Below are 18,259 nucleotides of genomic sequence, written 5' to 3' on the forward strand. Positions count from 1 at the left end.
AGTACTTGGAGAAGTTGCTTTTTTGTTCTTTAACTCCTCAAACTTCTCAGCCACTATGAACTTCCAAGAAGTGAACTTTTACAAGCTCCTTCTGTTTGCAAGTAATAGTTTCATTTTTCCACAAAGCAGGATCTTCTCGATGGCTGAGATTCCGTATTGTCAGATGTAAATAAATGTAAATGAAGCTCTGTCATTGTACAGTAGCTTCATCTGACAATGCCATTTCCCTGAAAACCTCTTTTTAGCCTAGTAGCACCCCAACTGAAGGGTTTCCAAGATGCTGCAGATTTGGGCTCAGAGAAATGATGTGTGCAGTGCTCTCCCAGCCATGGGGTACATGGAGAAGATGCAGCTGGAGAACAACCCCCCTCAGGGTCCAAACACAACTGCTTGACTCAATGCATCCCATGACCAGGAGTGTGCTGCAAATGCTACTTCCTAGATCATAAGTCCCATCTTGTATAACTACTGAACAGAATGCCAGTCTGTTTAAAGTACATAAATCTGAATCATTGTGATAGCATTGTTAAATAGCTTCCAAACTGCTTGAAGGAGCTGATGCTCCAAACTACACCTTTTCAGATACTTTTTGACTAGTACTCTATTTTTTTTAAAAAACTGTCTCTTTTGAAAAGCGGCGTAGTTATATTATTGGAGAAATTTCTCAGCTGCCTACATGCCCATTGAAATGGTGCTTTGTGGCCGTTGTTGCCAAGCAGCTTAACCATGTTTATTAAATGCGCCAGGATCAGAGCCAGAGAGGAGAAAAGAGAAATTGACTTTGAACTGAAGACTATCACATGTGACAGGAAGAATACTGAACTGGCAGGATTCAGCCCCTGAGAAATGATCCAGAAAGAACAGCTCACTGCTATAAGTAGATGGCTGAGCTTGAGAGTAACAAGTTATCAGGTTAATAGTTTCCACATTGCAGAAACAGAGCAGTTTGACACCACTTTAACTGCCATAACTCAATGCTATGAAATGCTGTGGTTAGTAGTTTTATAAGATAGGTAGCCTTCCCTGTCAGAGAGCCGTGGTGCCACAACAAACTACATTAAAGTGATTTCAAACTGCATTATTTCTGCAGTGTGGCAGCAGTGTAAGTTACATGTAACGTCTTTGAACTAACTGGTTTCTCTTCCTTTAGACAACCTTTCAGGCTACACAGTTGTAACAGTAAGATCCTACTTTAACTTTCATGGCTGCATCCTATGGAAATCTGGAGTTTGTAATTTGAACAGAGGCACTGGAGCCCTCTGGATGAAAATTCTAAATATTCCCCACTCCCTACCCCATCCCAATCCCAATCCTCAAATGCTGGAAATCCAAGGATTACGTACGATGGAACCAGGACAGTTAAAGTACAATCATAGTGCTATAACCTTGCTGCCTGAAAGGGCCCCAGTGTAATTTTGCTCATTTCTTACTCACTAGACAAAATACCTGTTTTCAAGGTTCTGTGAGAGTTTCAAAACAGTAGTTTTATTGAACCTAGAAACTTCTGTTGTTGTTTTTTTTTCATACTGACCTGAGCATTATTATGTATTACTGGGAATTTATTATTACTATTATTATTATTATTGTTTATTTATATAGCGTCATAAGTTTACAGAGCACTTTACATAGTCATCAACCAAGATACAGATAAAACCTGCCTACGGCATACAATCTAAAATCAAAAGCAGCAAAAATTATAAAATAACAACTTATAATAATACAATATGTAAAAAATACATAGCAAATAACAATAAGAATCAAATAACATGGCAAATCACACTAACAATAAAAAGCAAAGTTTGGCTTAGAGCTGGATGGTGGTGTTGAAGGCAGGGCAAAAGAGCCTTAGTCCCACCCCCTGTCCAGGTCTTTCGCCTCAGCTGTTGCCTTGATGGAAAAAGGCACAGGCAGCCTCCCAGTTTGGCCTGGAGCTGGATGGTGGTGTTGAAGGCAGGGCAGAAGAGAAATCTATCTTGTCAATTCTGTCTTAACCTAGACCAAGGCTGATGTTGTTTAGTTCTATTTATAATACTTATCAACTGCCCATCTACCCAAGAAACTCAGGCAGCTTTTATTCCATTCTTCCATGGTCACCTATCTAGACAGTTTACATTGTCAAATTTGCCTGGTTTCAGCAGTAAAAGTGTAACATTTGGCTTTAGAGTATTCTCAGGGTTAGTCTACAAGGGAGTCCATCCCAAAGTACCTTCCCATTTCTATGTCAGCAGGCCTCATGCTTGCCTGGCAATGGTGGATAGCGGTACCACTAGCCAGCTTGGAACAGACATTTCAGTTTTTCACAGTCATTGTGGGGCATTTTGGGAAGCTGAAATCAAAGGAAGCTCTTGTAACACCCACGGAACAGGAATCCCCTAAGGATTGCTGTGTTGGCCTATATCAGAGTGTTGGGGCCTGGCAGCTGCCAAATGCCACATGCTGACCCTGTCCCTGCCCAGGGTCACAGCTGATCCAAGGTATTTTTGCTGCCTGAAAAGTGGAACCCCTCTTTTTATATACAGTCATCCTTCCATATTTGCGGCTTTGATATTTGCGGGTTTGATTATTCATGGATTTCATTAATATGTTCTCTCTAGGACTGTCTAGGTCCTCCAGTGCAACTCTGTGGTCAACTTTAACTAAAAGTTGCACTGAAAGACCATTTGTAGCTACTCCAGTGCCATTCTATGGTCAGTGTTGTCAGGGATGATGGGAGTTGTGGCTCTTCACCTGGCCTGGAACTCACCACCTGGTTGTGCACCACGCTGACCAGTTTTGGCCAGTTGTTGTATCTTTGCAAGAGTTGCAGAGAACTGGCTGAAGACCCCGACAAACTCTCCAAGCCTTCTCACTCTTGCTTCCACAGAAGTCTTCACCCTTCTTCAACAGGGTCCTGCTGGTTCTTGTAGCTTCACCCAAGACACCAGACAACTCAGTAGTCTTATATAAAAGATCTACTTTATTCTACTATATACACAGCTCCAAACAATACTCAACTCCTCACTCTCCAATCCACTCTACTACCCACAATTACAACCCACCCACAAAATGCACTGGGATCTATAGTCATTATTATAGCCAAATCATGGCACCACCTACTGTTTTCTGTTTCCACCCAGTAGGCGTGTACAACATTCCCATTGGTTCTCCTTGTTCATCCCACAATTAATGATTTCATCATCTCAGCCTTGACCACTTAACAATTGTCAGGTGTGTCCAATTATTCACTATGCACTTCTTGTCCTTGGCATTCAGGACTTGTTAATTGTATTACCATTCACACCTGTGTGGTTCTCAATTGGCTTCTGCTGAGTCACTCTGACTCTCACATACAAATTTTTATTTCACTTCCTGTATGTCCCATGTTGCTTTTTCCTTAACAAGTGTATGTTGGACATTGACCACAGAGTTGCACTGGAGGACCTAGAGATTCCTAGAGAGGTATCCTCTCAGGTAAAAACAGTGTTTTGGTTATTTGCGGTTTTCCATATTCACGGGGGTCTTGTTCCCCTAGCGAATATGGAGGGACAACTGTATACAAAAGCCCATGGGACTGGCATTTGAATCTCTCTTCAACATTGACAATGAATGAGACCCAGCATCCTCCACCAGAGATGAGAACATCCAGGCTGTTTCCTTTCTTATGGAGACATATAAGACACACAACTTTTTGTGTGACATTTTACTGCAGTTTCCCAGCATATGTTGCCTAGGCTAGCTGCACTTTGCCTAATGCACAGAATACCATGTGCAGGTGAGCAGCAACAGGAGCAGAGTCTGGGCCCCAGCTCTTGTTTGGGAGCTTTCCCAGGAGTCATTATCAGACTGGTCTCGTGGGAAAGGAGATGCTGGATTTCATTGATCTTTGTTCTGATCTATTAGGGCTCCTGTCATGTTCTAATCTCTAACACTGGATGTTGACTTTTCTTTCAGTTCATCTGGATTTAGTTACTTTGACCAGGTTTTCTACTAACTCTCTATATTTCTTAAGCTAAAGTTGCAACCTGAAAGCTGCAAAAGGGGGAGGAATCAGTTATCCACAATCTCCATTTCCAGTCCCTCAAAACAAGATAGCAGCCACGTTACTCCTAGGGATCTTGGCAGCATTTCCAAGAGCCATTGCTTTGAGTTCAATATGTGCCTGTGGGACTTCAGCAACAGCATCAAGGGTGGAAATGTCATCTCCAGCTGACTGGAAATCACACCCCCAGGTTCTCCGTTGGGTGTGCTGCTAATTAGCCCTGGGGGTGTCTCACAGGTGTCAGAGGAAATGTCACAGCATAAAAGGCACTAATGAAATAATGCCATGCATCAGTAAGCAGATAACTCTGGAGCTTTCTATAGCACCTCCTGCCAAGAAAGGAAGAGGCTGGAGCTGCCCTGAGTTCCCAGGAGGTGACATGTTTTCTGCCATGCACCCTACAGCACCTCCAGTTGCGACTGACTGGCACTTCAGGGGGCAGGATCCATTTTTCTACCCTATAGTCCTATACTGAGTGGTGGCAACACAACTCCAGGCTTTCTTAGATGAAATAGATTACCTGGACCCATTCCAATCTGAGTTCAGGCCTGGTTATGGGACAGAAACAATCTTGGTCACCTTGGTGGATGACCTAAGTGTTGGACAGGCAGAGTGAGTCCCTGTTGGTCCTCCTGGATCTCTCTGTGACACCAGAGCTTTCTAACAGAGAAGGCTAAATATCTCACAAAACTACAAATCCCAGAATTCCATAGCATTGAACCATGGCAGTTAAAGCAGTGTCAAACTGCATTATTTCTGCAGTGCAGATTAAACCCAACTTTCCAAGCTCTGGATATAGTCAATCCTTGTATTTCCCTATAGAGTATGGGATGGGCAATATATGGCCTTCCAAATGTCTGGACTCTGGCTCTTCCAGATTGGTATAAAGAAGTGCAAATTCTCGCCAATAAAGTACTGAAATAATGGACTGAACTTTTATAGAAAATTTGTATAGAAAGAGGATCACAGCTAGTGCATCTTGCTATGTCAGAATGCTTCTGGTCTGAGGAAAAAAACACTCTTTCATATGGTTATTAAAGCCACAGGGATCCTCACTGAGTTGTCTCAGAAATTCTTGGAACTGAACACAGAATTGGTTTCACTAGATGGACCTGAAATTCTGTCTTCTCACTCTTCACCCTTCTGCAGTAAGCTGTAAGCACAAACAAGACCACTCCTACCAAGTTAAACAGAATGAGCAGTTGTCTCAAGAGACAGATGCAACAAAGTAATGGAAATTCATAGAATCATGTGTGATAAACTCCATAGAGTTGGAAGGGGCTGCAAAAGAATCTAATCCTCTGCCACACAAGAATACAGTTAGCCATATCCACAGATTCTGCATCCACAGGTTCAACCAACCACAGTTCAAAAATATTCACACACACACAAATTTCCAAAGACAAACCTTGATTTTGCTACTTTAGATAAGGAATATCATTTTACTATGGCATTGTAGCATTGTATATAAAGGGACTTGAGCATCCTTGGGTTTGGTATAAATTGGAAGGGGGTCCTGGAACCAAACCCCAATGTAGACCAAGCATTCATTGTACACAACTAAAAGATGTCTATCCAATTTTCTTTAAATATCTCCAAAAAAGGAGAGTCCACCAGTCAAACCCACTGGGTGTTCAGCAAAGGCTCCTCTTCATCCTGGAGAGAAGTGACTAGTGGGATGCCACAGGGTTCTGTCCTAGGTCCAGTGGTATTCAACATCTTTATCAATGAGTTGGATGAAATAATAGGGGGCTGGGTTGTCAGATTTACAGATGACACCAAATTAGGAAGAGTAGCTAATATCCCGGAGGACAGGATCAAAATTAAAAATTACCTTAATAGTTTAGAAAGCTGGACCAAAACTAACAAAATGAACTTCAACATAGAGAAATGTAAGATACTGCACTTAGGATGGAAAAATGAAATGCATAGATATAGGATGGGAGACACCTGGCTTGAGACTACGTGTGAAAGGGATCTAGTAGTCCTAGTAGACCACAAGCTGAAAGTGAGTTAATGGTGTGATGCGACAGCTAAAAAGGCAAATGCAATTCTAGGCTCCAACAATCATCATATAGTATCTAGATCAAGAGAAGTAATAGTGCCACTGTATTCTGTTTTGGTCAGGGCTCACCTGGAATACTGTGTTTAGTTCTGGACACCACAATTCAAAAGGTTTGTGGACAAGCAGGAGGCGAAGGGTCTGGAAACCATGCCCTATGAGGAGAGATCTGGGGAGCTGGGTGTGTTTAGCCTGGAGAAGAGATGGTTAAGCGGTGATATGATTGCCCTATTTAAATACTGTATTTGAAGGGATCTCATATTGAGGATGGAGCAGGTTTGTTTTCTGCTGCTCCAGAGAATAGGACATGGAACAATGGATGCAAACTACAGGAAAAGAGACTCCAGCTCAACATTAGGAGGAACTTCCTGACAGTAAGAGATGCTTGATAGCAGGACACACTCCTTCGGAGAGTGGTGGAGTCTCCTTCTTTGGTGGTCTTTAAACAGAGGCTGAATGGCCATCTATTTGGTATGCTTTGATTGTGAGTTTCTGCATGGCAGGGGGTTGCAGTGGATGGCCATTGTTGTCTCTTCCAACTCTATGATTCTATGCTTCCAAGGCAATAAATTCCATTATCAAATAGTTAAACAACAACAGCAAACAAGATTCCTCATAATGTTTAGATTTTCTTATAATTTGAACCCACTGGATCATGTCCTGTTCTCTGTAGCAGCAGAAAACAAGCTTACTCTTTTTACTTATTCTTCTACGTGAATCCCTTCAGATATTTAAAGATGGCTATCATGTCACCCCTCAATCTTCTCTTCTGCAAAAGAACACACAGAAACAGTCTGGTCTCTCCTTCCACCCAACTTAGCTTGCTGCTTTCAGGTGTGATGAAGGAGGTTTTCCCAACATCCATGTTGAAGAAATTCAGTTGGCTTTTCTGCATTGAATGGAATGGATATCATTTTGTTCTTTGCCTCAGGCAGAAGAATATATGGGGACATCATGTTTTTCATTCAGTTCAGTGGTTGTGGGGGGAAGGGGGTTCCTTTTATCAAGAGACCCCCTACAAGTTATAACACTGAAACTCAGGACATAAAGGTTGTAGCTTTGCAGTTCCATGCTGTAACTTAGCACAAGCATGTGTTGACAAGCAGAGAGACAGAATGGAGAATAATGGAGCCAGAAGAAACCATCATGATGAGATTTATAAGGAGGAAGTTGTGCTCAACAAACTCAATAATTTCCCGTGATAAAATCTTATAAAGACACTGTGACCGAGGAAGCTAGGCATTAACTGACTCTTATTCCCAGATACACTTTGTCCCCATAGATGTAATAACCACAACTGGTATGAGAAGAATCCTTCACACCACACTGAAAAGTTTAAGCAGAGGGGACCCCTCTCTATCACTGTGTGACAGAGTTAGAGGAAGCTGTGTCCCCTTGGAAACTGGAACATCTGACCTCCAGAGGGGGTATGGTTTTTATTACTGCACTCACCTTTAGCAACCAAATGTGGTTACCATTTCAGGGACTGCCTCCTTAGGAGACTAGGAATACAGGGTGTTTTCTCCCATCACAAACTAAATTGCAGTGTGACATGGGTGTTTAGGCATTGTGGCATGGTGGCATTGTATATTATATTATATTATATTATATCATTACATTACATTGAGAGCAAATGTGGTATAGTGGTTTGGGTGTTGGACTAGGATTCTGGAGACCAGGGTTTGATTACCCACTCAGCCATGAAACTCACTGAGTGACCTTGGGCATGTCACATGATCTCAGCCTCAGAGGAAGAGGTATTGGTAAACTTCCTCTGAACAAATCTTGCTAAGAAAATTCCATGACAGGGTCACCCTAAGTTGGAAAGGACTTAAGGGCACACAACAACAACAACAGCAACAACAACAACAAACATTACATTACATTGGCCAGATATATAACAGTATTGTGCTGATGACTTTTGCTAAGCCTACAGATTCTTTTCAGCAGTTTGTGGATGCCTGATCTTATCCTTCCTCCAAGGAACTCACAGCAGTGTACTAGCAAGTCTAGCCCTACCATTAAGCAGAGTGAGGAGCAGAGGCTGGGTGGTGCAAGATGAACAACTGTGTGGGCCCTCAAAACCTTGGCTGCTGTTATCAGCTACAACAGAGAATGGTGTCCCATTTCCAGTGTTGAGGGTGAGAGTCAACTGCCAGTGGAATGGGTAGATTGATGGTTTCCAATCTACTGGACACAGTAGAACTGAAGAAGTGCCATCTTGTTCTTTGCTTTAGGCAGCAAAATTCCTTAGGTGTGCCTAAAGTGCCCCCTTCTACTATACATACACTTTGATATTCCTAACAACTTTGTGACGTAGGTTAAGCTGAGCAATAATGAACACATCAAGGTTGCCCAATAAGCCTCATGGCTGAGTGGAGTGTCAAACCTTTGCATAAACTATTGGTTTAACTGCTACCCCCCCCCCCCCCCAATTAGTGGAAAAGAAAAAATACCTCCAAATATTTAGAGTGTGGTGAAGCTGAAATTGAGTGATTCTCCACACAGTCTACTTTCTTATTAATGTGTCACAACAAGTAGGTAGTAACAGACTAACACAAATCAGAGAAGGATAAGCTGGCACCATGGACAAACTGGAATTTATTACACATTGCTCATCTCCTCAACTACAGAGGTTAAAGGGAGGAGGATAGGATTTTTGAATATTCCTCACATTTGGCAGTGGGAGAAAGGACATCTTTCAAGGGGTGGGTTGGGCTACCACCTTTCTTCCTAATGCAAGGTGCCTGTTGTCATCAGCTGCCTTCAAGTCGACTTCAATTCATGGCGACCCTGTGAGTAAAACATCTCCGTGACCCCATATTCTCAGTACTGCAAGTTCATACCTATGACTTCCCAATCTAGCCTTCTGGCATGCAGTCTTCCTCTCCTTCTACTACCCTCTACCTTTCCCAGCTGTCTTTTCAACTGAGTTGTGCCTTCCCATGATGTGGCCAAAATATGACAACCTCAGTTTAATCATCTTGGCTTCCAAGGAGAGTTTGGGCTTGATTTGTTCTAGAACTGACTTGGTTGTCTTTTTGCCTGTCCATGTTATCCTCAGCACTTTTCTCCAGCATCACTTCTCAAATAAGTTAATTTTCTTCCCATCTGTTTTCGACACTGCCCAGCTCTCACATCCATACATGGTGATGGGGAATACAGTGGCTTGAACAATTCTTATTTTGGTATTCAGTTGTATATCTTTACTGTTTAGGATTTTGTCTAGTTCTTTCATAGCTGTCCTTCCCATTCCTACTCTTCTTTTGATTTCTTGGTTACCATCTCCGTTCTACTTAAAATTTGATCCAAGATATGGGAAATCTTTAACTATTTCTTCATTATCTAGGTTGACTTTACATAAATCCTCTGTGTTCATTCTTTTTGTTTTCTCTATGTTCATCAGTAAGCCTGCCTTTGTACTTCTTGTTCTTCTTTAACTTTCCGTAGTAATTGTTGCAAGTCTATGATGTTTTCTGCTAGTAGTATAGTTTCAATCTGGATATCTTGGATAATTGATGTTTCTTCCTCCTATCATCACTCCTCTTACTACAGATTCTAAGCCTGCTTTTTGTATGATTTTTCTACATAAAGATGAACAGATAGAGTGATACAATGCAGCCTTGCCTGATCCCTCTGTCAATTGGGAACCACTCTGTTTCTCTGTATTCTGTTCTTTCAGTAGCCTCTTGACCTGAGTACCATTTTCTCATCAGGACAATCATATGTAGTGGCATTTTCATTTCTTTGAGAGTATTTCACAGTTTTTTGTGGTCAATACAGCCAAAGGTTTTGCTATAATCTATAAAGCACATGCTGATTTTCTTTTGGGATTCTTTGGCTCATTCCATTATCCATGGTATATTTGCAATATGATCCTTCATGCCTCTTCCTTTTCTGAACCCCACTTGCACCTCTGGGATTTCTCTCTCCAACTATGACCAGAGTCTATTCTGCATGACTTTGATCACACTTTTGCTTGCATGGGAAATTAACACTATGGTCCTACAGTTGTTGTAGTCTTTTATGTCTTGTTTGTGGCTAGGGATGTAGATTGATGGTTTCCAATCTACTGGACACTGTTTTGTTTTCCATATTTGTTGCGATATTTTAATTAATGCTTGGATGGATTCTGTCTGTGTGAATTGTAGCAGTTCAATTGGTATATTGTCTGTTCCTGGTAATTTATTCTTTCCAGTTTCTCTTATTGCAGCTTCCACGTCACTTTTTAAGCAGGACTCTTGACCTAAGAAGAAATCCTTTCTCTGAGGGAGTATTCAATAAACACATCCCTTATCTATAGTCTGAACTATTACAATGTGTTTGATCATTTCATTGTGCTACACTGCCTAGTTCAAACTCAGTGATTTTTAACTCCTTTTATTTTATATGCAACCTCACCCTATATATGTTTTCTCAAAAATAAGCAGGGAGAAACATAGACATTTTGCTATAGCAGATCATGAGCAAATTCTACCCTCCTGCCTCAAGATGAAAAGTACCCAAAGCCATTCAAGTTATTATGACCAAGGAGACAGAAATTCTTCGGGCACTATTCTTTCTGTCTAGCATTAAAATGGCAATAATATTAAGTTAAATGACTAAACTTTTTCAGCACTTTGGTGCCTTGCTCTGCCTACTGGTAAAGTCACCCCTGGCAGTAAGTCTCACAGAATTAAATGGGGCCAAGTAAATGCAGTCATGGCCTTGCTCTTCTCTGATGTGCTTTATTACAGATTTTGGCTGTCTTCACACAAAAGGAATGAGGGCAGCTGAGGGAAACTGCGAAGCAGGCTACATTACACATAATGGCACTGGCAAATATCTCTGCAGCTTGACAAAGTCCACAGGCTCCATGAAACTTGCCAAGTGCCTCTGGGTAAATGCAAGGCAGGAAGAAGTGTCTTTTTCTGTGTGTAGGTGCCTGTTTGTGAGCATAAGACAAGGGCTGTGAAAATAAGGTGAGGAGGAGGCAGGGGAAATATTATACTTTGCTGTGGGTGAAAACTCTCTGACCTCATTGTTCCATTATATTATAGGGGGAGGGCCCATTACTCTGGAACAAGGGTTGGCAAGAGAGTGCAGATCTGCAATATAAAGTATGTACATAGCACAGTTGGATGGCCAAATGTGGATAGCAGGGGCCTTTTTCCTTAAGTGTAGAAGTGAGAACAATGGTGCAATTTTAGATTCAGGACTTAAATGGTTGTACTGATGATAAAGGGTATCATTTAGGTCTTTAGATAACAATGTATATTATTTCACTCATTTCAAAATGTGCTAAGCCAGGACTGCTGCATTTAGAGGGCTTTGTGTTCATGCTACTGCACAGAACCCACCAGTCTTTTTCTGAGGGTACCAGTGACTAACATCTCAGCAGGAGAAGTTTATCATTCTCATACCAAGCTAAGCCAAGCCCCACTAGCTGAAATTCTGAAACCTGCACTTCTATGAGTGTATCTCTGTCCTCTATCTTTTGACCTTAATCAAAACTCAAAACAGGTAGTGTCTTGCTAATAAGACTCCCTACAAATACATATGTAGTGCCTTCTCCTACCAGTGCTGCTCTCTGTCATTTTATTCAGTCTATATTATTAGAGAAGTGTGAAACCAAACTGTGTCAGGGCATTTCCTAGGCTGCTGCATGGAAGCGGGTTCAAGGTGTATCTGTCAGGAATTATAACATGCTTTGGAAAATGTAAGTAAGTTTGCTGTTCCCTTTACACATGAAATGACATGTCCACATTGCAATTCCTGAAGCCTACCTGTCATAAAGCCTCAGTCTATCATGGAATTTCCTTACCAAGGCTGGCCAAAGACATTTTGCTACCTGAAACAAAGAAAAAAATGATACTCTTGTTATCCCATGCACAAATGCTAACTGGACTGACAGGTGTTGTTTTTTTTTTCTAGTATAAGTGGGAGCGCACCTTTCACCTCACCTGACAGCAAGAGTCTAGCTTAGGGCAAAGGGCAAAACACAAGGCACACTGTAATCTGTTCCATTCATTGGAGAGAAGAGGTATTGAAAATGGGAGTCAAATCTAAGAACAACTAAGAATTTTTTTCACAAAAAAAAAGTCTACCTAATGATGGATACTGTGGCCACTGATAGTTCCACCCAGTGCTGGGTTTCCTCCTGGGAGGTTAGGAAATAAGAACATGGATAAAAAAATGAATGCCACAAAAAGGCCATAAATGTGGTAACTATTTGGACAGAGCTTGGAAAAGTTACTTTTGGATTACAACTCCCAGCCTAAGTCAATGGCCATGGTGACAGAAGGATTCTGGGAGACATTGTCCAAAGGAATACCTTTTCCAAGCTCTGCTCTGGACCATGTAAGATACTATCAAAGGAATACACCTTTCATGTGGGGAATATCATTTGGGCAGAGAAGATGACAGCCCTTCTAGAAATGAGGCACTAATGCTATCTGGAGGCTGGTAAAGCTGAGTCATGCAAGAGATATGAAAGGAAAATCTGGAGAGTTGGGCTAAATGACAAGTCACGACAAGGCAGTAGGGAGATGTGGGTGGTGTGGGGGGTTAGAGATGCCAAGTGATTGATAGGTGCAAACCCAGAGAAAGAAAGAGAAGCCAAGGGGATGTAAAAAGGCAGAGGGTGTCAGCAATTGTACTACTATATGTTCAATGAAGTTTCTGGGAACCTTTAAGTTCCTGCTTACAAAGTTGTTCTCAAGGGCCTGGAGAAGATGGGGCAAAAGGACTGGCCAGAGGCCACTCCAGCCCCAATCACTGCGGGACCACAACAACCAAACACCATAGTCCCAAGAGTGACTGCTGCCACAGTCCCAAATCTGCTTCTTTTGCAGCCAGGTTTGGGTCACCTTAGGCAGCCTCAGTGCAGCCCCAGTGCAGTTTGGGGGCATGTGTCGTCTAATCGCCATGCCCCCAAACGATGTGGAAGGTGTCTTTTTTGCCCATCTGTTTTGAGCCATGGTATCTGGGGTTACACAGAATAGGGGCAGTTCCTCTTACAAACCCTAGCAACTCCTTCCCACATATGTGCTCATTATTTGCAAATATTTATATGTCACCTATAGCCAAAAGTTCCAAAGAGATATGACTCAATAGAATATAAAATGTACACAAAACACAGAAAACAACACATATATTCTTTCTGAAGTGAAAGACACAGATACCAGGTAGGACTGAACAGGGAAAGCTTGCTCAAGTAAAAAAGGACCATTGGAGCATGTCAAAGTTCATGCTCTCCAGAAAGTACAATAGGTAGACCACCATTCTTTAACAGAAGGACTGTTACATTCTAGGAAAGCTGATCCAAGAGTGAACAATTTTGTCATATGAGAGACCTAGGTCTCTCTATATGTATATGCCTTCAGGTTGCCTGTTATGGTGACCCCATAAATTTCATGAGGTTTCCTTAGGCAAGGAATACTCAGAGGTAGTTTGCCACTGTCTTCTTTTGCAATACAGTATAGGCTACAGCATCTGGTATTCTTTGGCAGTTTCCCATCCAAGTACTAACAAGGCCAGACCTTGCTTACCTTACCTTCCAAGATCAGATAGGATCTAGTACCTTCAGAGATTTTAGCCTAGACCCCTAGGTCTAGTAGGTGGCAAATTCACCTTGATTCCAGTTCATTCATTTCTGTTACTGAGGTTGGTCTAGGCAACAGATGAGAAATAATGAAGGTAGGCAGAAAGCCCTTACCAAGAGGACACCGGATCATTCTTCTGATAATTAAGAGGACAAACATTTACCACCAATGTCAGGATTGAAATTTCAGAACAGATCTCTGGAAATGATGCCAAATGCCTCACTCCAAATAGTTCCAGTGCAATCAAAGACCCCCCCGTACGGTGGCTTAACTTTGAATAACCAAATATTCCTGAGTGTAGCTCACTCAAACAGATTCCTTTATCTGAAGTAAAACCGCCATAAGCTTTGTCTTGATGCTCAGTGTGTATGAACACTGTGTTGATCTCTCTATTGTATTTACCTGTTGTGCTGCTCCTTTGTTTTTAGGTTTTGTTGTTGGTTTTTTGAGACTCCACTTGATACAACCTGTACTGTTTATGGAGAGACATTCATAAATAACCCCAGTTTTTACCAGGAGAGAGAGAGAGAGAGAGAGAGAGCCAGGCTTGGTTTCTTGTGTCATTCATGCCCTAGCAACAGCCAATGTCTTCCATATCAGTGTGGTGGGGAAGATGATCTGGAGTTTGGTGTGAGTATTTAAGGAGCTGTCCAAAGTGCTGAATATAATTTAGGGATAAGATTCAATTCCTTGGCTTATTGCTTAAAAATTCTGCTTGAAATTCAGAGTATATTCATGGAATGTTCTCTAAAATTTCAGGTGTATGTGACATCGAAACAAATCTTTCAAAACAGTCTCTGTGTGTGGGATTATTAACAGCAATATCCTAGGTATTAGGTGGCCAGCTCAATAGCAAGTGTCACTTTGGGAGAGAATATGAGCTCAATAGCAATGGAAGTGTCACCTTTGAACAGCTGGAATCTTGGAAAAACAAGATTTTTGTAAACAGAGGGAGGGAAAAAGTATACCCTCAGCATAAGAAGTTCAAGGGTGCAAAGGAATTGTCAAAGAAGAGGAAGAGGAAGGAGGAAGTGAAAGGAAGAAGGGTGGAAGGAGGAGGGGGAGGAAGAGGAAATTCCTGTGTAAAACTACTTTTTGGTGATTCTGATAGTTATTGCATTAGCTGTTGCCTAGTGCAATCAAAGTTTATAATCCCCGTCCTTCATTTTTTCTGCACAGACAGGGAATCTGGTGCAGAGAAACAACTCAATAAAAGTGCCTGCGTGTGTGTGTGTGTGTGTGATGGGTACAGCTAGAACTGCTCCTATCATTAAGCAATAAGGTTGCTGCCTGAGGCAGCAGATTTTGAGATGTCATGAAAGCAAATCGTAGTTGCTTATTAATGTTGTTTTCCCTCCAGAAATGGTAGCTGTGAGATTTTTCAGCTCATGTGTCAAAATAACTTGGATCTCTTTTATGTTCCATGCATCTCGACTTCGGTGAGCGATGGGCAGGTGATATTTGGTGCTCTACCTCATGCAGCAAAAAATCCTGGGCACTGCTACCAGATAAGCCTTACTCTACTTTAACCAACTGACCTATCGGCCCTACGGACCCTGAAGCCAGTCTGGCAGAGCAATCGGCACCATATCATTCCAGAGAACCCAAGTAGCCTGAGGACCGGTCATCATTTCAGTACTCCCGCTCCCTGGGTTCATCCCTGTTTCTCGACCTTCGGTCCTCCACACTTCACCTCCCAGAATCCCCTGACCACTGGCCAACCTGGATGGGGCTGATGGAAATGGATGCCCAAAATATGCTGGTGGTGGGAGAGAGACGGGGCTTTAATCCCTGGTGTGTCCAGGCAGGTTCTTTCAGCCTGGCTTCTCCGCCAGTTTAGGCTGCCGCCACACGGCAAAAGTAATGCAGTTCGACACAGCTATGGCTCCATTCTATGGCAGCCTGGGATTTGCAGGTCGTTGTGGCACCAGAGCTCCCTCACAGAGAAGGCTAAATGTCTCAGAGCTCAGAGCTCCGCTCTGGACCCCACAACAAACTCTAACTCCCAGAATTCCATAGCCTGGAGCCAGGGCAGTTAAAGCGGTGCGAACCGGGTTATTTCTCTAGTGTGCATGCAGCCTCTTTCAGCTTCAGAGGATGGCAGTGGCAACCCCCTCTGAAGAAACTTGCCAAGAAAACCCCATGATAGGTTCAGTCTGGGCAGGGGCCAGGGTTCGAATCCTGGCTTGGTCACTGGGTGACCTTGGGCGAGTCACACTCTCTCAGCCTCAGAGGATGGCAGTGGCAAACCCCCTCTGAAGAAACCTGCCAAGAGAATCCCATGATTGGTTAGCCTCAGGGTTGCCATAAGTCCAAAATGACTTGGAGGCACCCGACAAGAACGAGAACAACCGCAGAAGGAGCAACCTCTCCCCCAGAAGCCAGGAGCTGGCTAAGCGCCCTTCCCGGGCGTCGTCTCTAAGGTGGCCCCGCACACCACCCCCACCCCCCTCCCCCCGGGCAGCAAGAGCACAAGCCCTCCCCTCCCTCCCTCCCTCCTTCTCTTCCTCCCCAGGCACCTTCTCCTCTCCATCGCTTCCCCTCCTTTGCCCTTCCAGCAGCAGCAGCAGCAGGGTCCAGGGGCTCCGTGGCTGCTCCAGGTCCTCTGCAAGGAGACGCCGAGATCCAGCCTTTTTCTCCCCCGAGAGAAACCCTGGGAAGGAGGACCCTCTTCTCCCTGCAGCCCCGCGGCGACCCTCTTTCCCCTTCTCCTCCGTCCTCCCCCGACCTCGCTCTGCCCTCCAGGGAGACTCTCCCTCCCCTTGGCTGCTCCGGCTGGGAGCTTCGCCTGGGGCTGGGAGACCCTGAGCTCCGGGGCCCCGACGAGAGAGAGCGAGAGAGCGAGAGAGCCCTTGGGTTCTCAAGGGGGAGTTTGAGGAGAGAGGGCTCAGGCCGCAGTTGGTCGCTTTGGAGTGAAAGGAGGCCCTTGGCCTTGTCTCTCAGGGGACTCTTGGGACGTTGGGGGCCGAGGAGCCTTGAGCCTTCTCTCTGCCAGAGAGCTCTCCTCCAGCCCCTCAGTCCCCAGTTGATAGCTCTCTCTCTCTCTCTCTTGGGGAGAAGAAGAGTTCTTCGCTTGCTCTTCTTTGGCTCTCCACTCCTCCAGGTCCTGCTTCTGTCGGAGGGCTCTGGGGCCCCAAGGGGAGAGAGAGCTCTTCTTCCCGGGCCTCCATCACAGCTCTTCGCTCCCCCGCTTTGCAGCTTTGGAGACGCTGAGTGCCCCAAGGAGAGAGAGAGAGAGAGCTCTCCAGTTGGGGCTTTGGGGAGGCATCCCGCCTTTCTCTCCTCCCCAAGCCTTGGCTTTCTCTCTCCCAGGCTCCGGGGCCAGAGCAAGAGCTCCCCAGTCCTCCAGGCCCTCGCTTAGAGGAGCCATCCCGCCTTCGCTCTCCTCAGAGAGCTCTCCTCCAGCCCTTTGGGGCTTTCTAGTTTGGGGAGACCTAGCTTCCTGCCCTCCGCTCCAGCATTTGGCCTCTGCTGCTGCTGCTGCTGCTGCTGCCTGAGGGAGAGTCCCTCTCCCCTGAGCGGTGTCCCTCCCTCGGCCCCTTCTTCCCTCAAAGCCGGGCTTCGGAGGCGTTCCTCCCCCCCCCCTTCTGGCCCCCAGGCCCTGGAGAAGACCACCGCTGCCGCTGCCTTCGCTGCTTCCTTCTCCGGGGCGAGGATGGCGGGAGCCTCGGGGGCCTGGAGGGGTCTGAGGGGGACCAAGCCGCCGGAGGAGGCGCGGGAGGAAGGGAGCCGCCTCCCGGGCTCCAGCGCCGAGAGAGGGATGGATGGGGGTCCTGGGCGCTGGCAAGTCCTGCCGCCAGATCTTCCGCTGGGCCAGGGCTTGAACCCCCTGCAAGCGGCCGCAGAGCCCGGCGGGAGCGGGAGCGGAGGGCGGCGCCCTTCGTCTTCCTCGCCTTCTTCTTCTTTCTCCTTCCCTGGGGGGCAGTTCCTCCACTTGTCCCTCAGGAAGCAGGTCTCCTACAGGTAAGGCCCCCCTTCCTCCTCCTCCCTCCTCTCCCCTCCTCTCCCCCCCCCCGGAAAGGAAGGCTTGCCTCCAAAAACATCCCTCCCTGTGCCCCCAAACACACACCTTTTCTTTGACCTGGCTGTCAGGGGTCTTGGACACGTGTGTGTTTGTGTGTGGAAAATGACAGGTGCGCAACGAGTGTGTGTGTGTGTTTGTGGGTGGCGAGGTGAGGTGAGGAACCAATGCCCCACCTGCTACTACGCCTGTTTTCAATGCCTTGCAGCAATCATTCATCATCATTCATCATCATCTCATCATCATCATCATCATCATCTCATCATCATCTTTTGCAGCTGGCCCTATTCTTAGGGACAGTCAGTGGGGGGCAGTGGTCTGAGTGCTGGACTACAACTCTGGGGATCAGGATTCGGATCCGGCTCACATGAGCCCGCTGGGTGACCCTGGCAAAGCACATGCTCTCAGCCTCAGAGAAGGCCTGGCAATGGCAAACCTTCTCTGGACAAATCTGCCAATCAAACCCCCACATAGGTCTGCCTTAGGGTCACCAGAAGTCGGAAAAGACTCGAAGGGGCACAACAACAACAACAGAAGAGTCTTGAATGCAGATTGTGTGTAGTGAGGTGAGGAAA

General features: G+C 44.9%; 2 protein-coding genes across 2 annotated transcripts in view; one reads left to right on the forward strand and one right to left on the reverse strand.

Moving 5' to 3' along the window:
• Positions 1-11,699: 11,699 nt before the first annotated feature.
• On the reverse strand, positions 11,700-17,124 carry LOC121926626. Its single transcript, XM_042459762.1, has 3 exons — positions 17,103-17,124; positions 16,183-17,019; positions 11,700-11,910 (listed from the first exon to the last, which is right to left on the reverse strand). The coding sequence occupies exons 1-3, from the start codon at positions 17,122-17,124 to the stop codon at positions 11,867-11,869; spliced, it is 903 nt and encodes a 300-aa protein (XP_042315696.1). The 3' UTR covers positions 11,700-11,866.
• A 287-nt stretch (positions 17,125-17,411) lies between these two features.
• DGKZ (diacylglycerol kinase zeta) overlaps positions 17,412-18,259 on the forward strand; it is a 202,169-nt gene continuing 201,321 nt past the window's right edge. Inside the window, exon 1 of the mRNA XM_042443105.1 lies at positions 17,412-17,626. Coding sequence (XP_042299039.1) covers positions 17,424-17,626 — 203 coding nt within the window. The 5' untranslated portion in view covers positions 17,412-17,423. The remainder of the gene's footprint in view (positions 17,627-18,259) is intronic.

This window comes from Sceloporus undulatus, chromosome 1 (assembly GCF_019175285.1).
Source record: "Sceloporus undulatus isolate JIND9_A2432 ecotype Alabama chromosome 1, SceUnd_v1.1, whole genome shotgun sequence".
NCBI lineage: Eukaryota > Metazoa > Chordata > Lepidosauria > Squamata > Phrynosomatidae > Sceloporus > Sceloporus undulatus.

What these genes read in the sequence shown, in the direction of transcription:
- LOC121926626 (XM_042459762.1), bottom strand. Translation starts at nt 17,124, where the DNA reads ATGCTGGAGCGGAGGGCAGGAA. An exon ending in GCTGGAGCGGAGGGCAGGAA is followed by an intron (nt 17,020 to 17,102) that starts GCTAGGTCTCCC and finishes GGCTCCTCTAAG; the next exon opens with CGAGGGCCTGGAGGACTGGG. An exon ending in GAAGCGATGGAGAGGAGAAG is followed by an intron (nt 11,911 to 16,182) that starts GTGCCTGGGGAG and finishes TCTTTGTTTCAG; the next exon opens with GTAGCAAAATGTCTTTGGCC.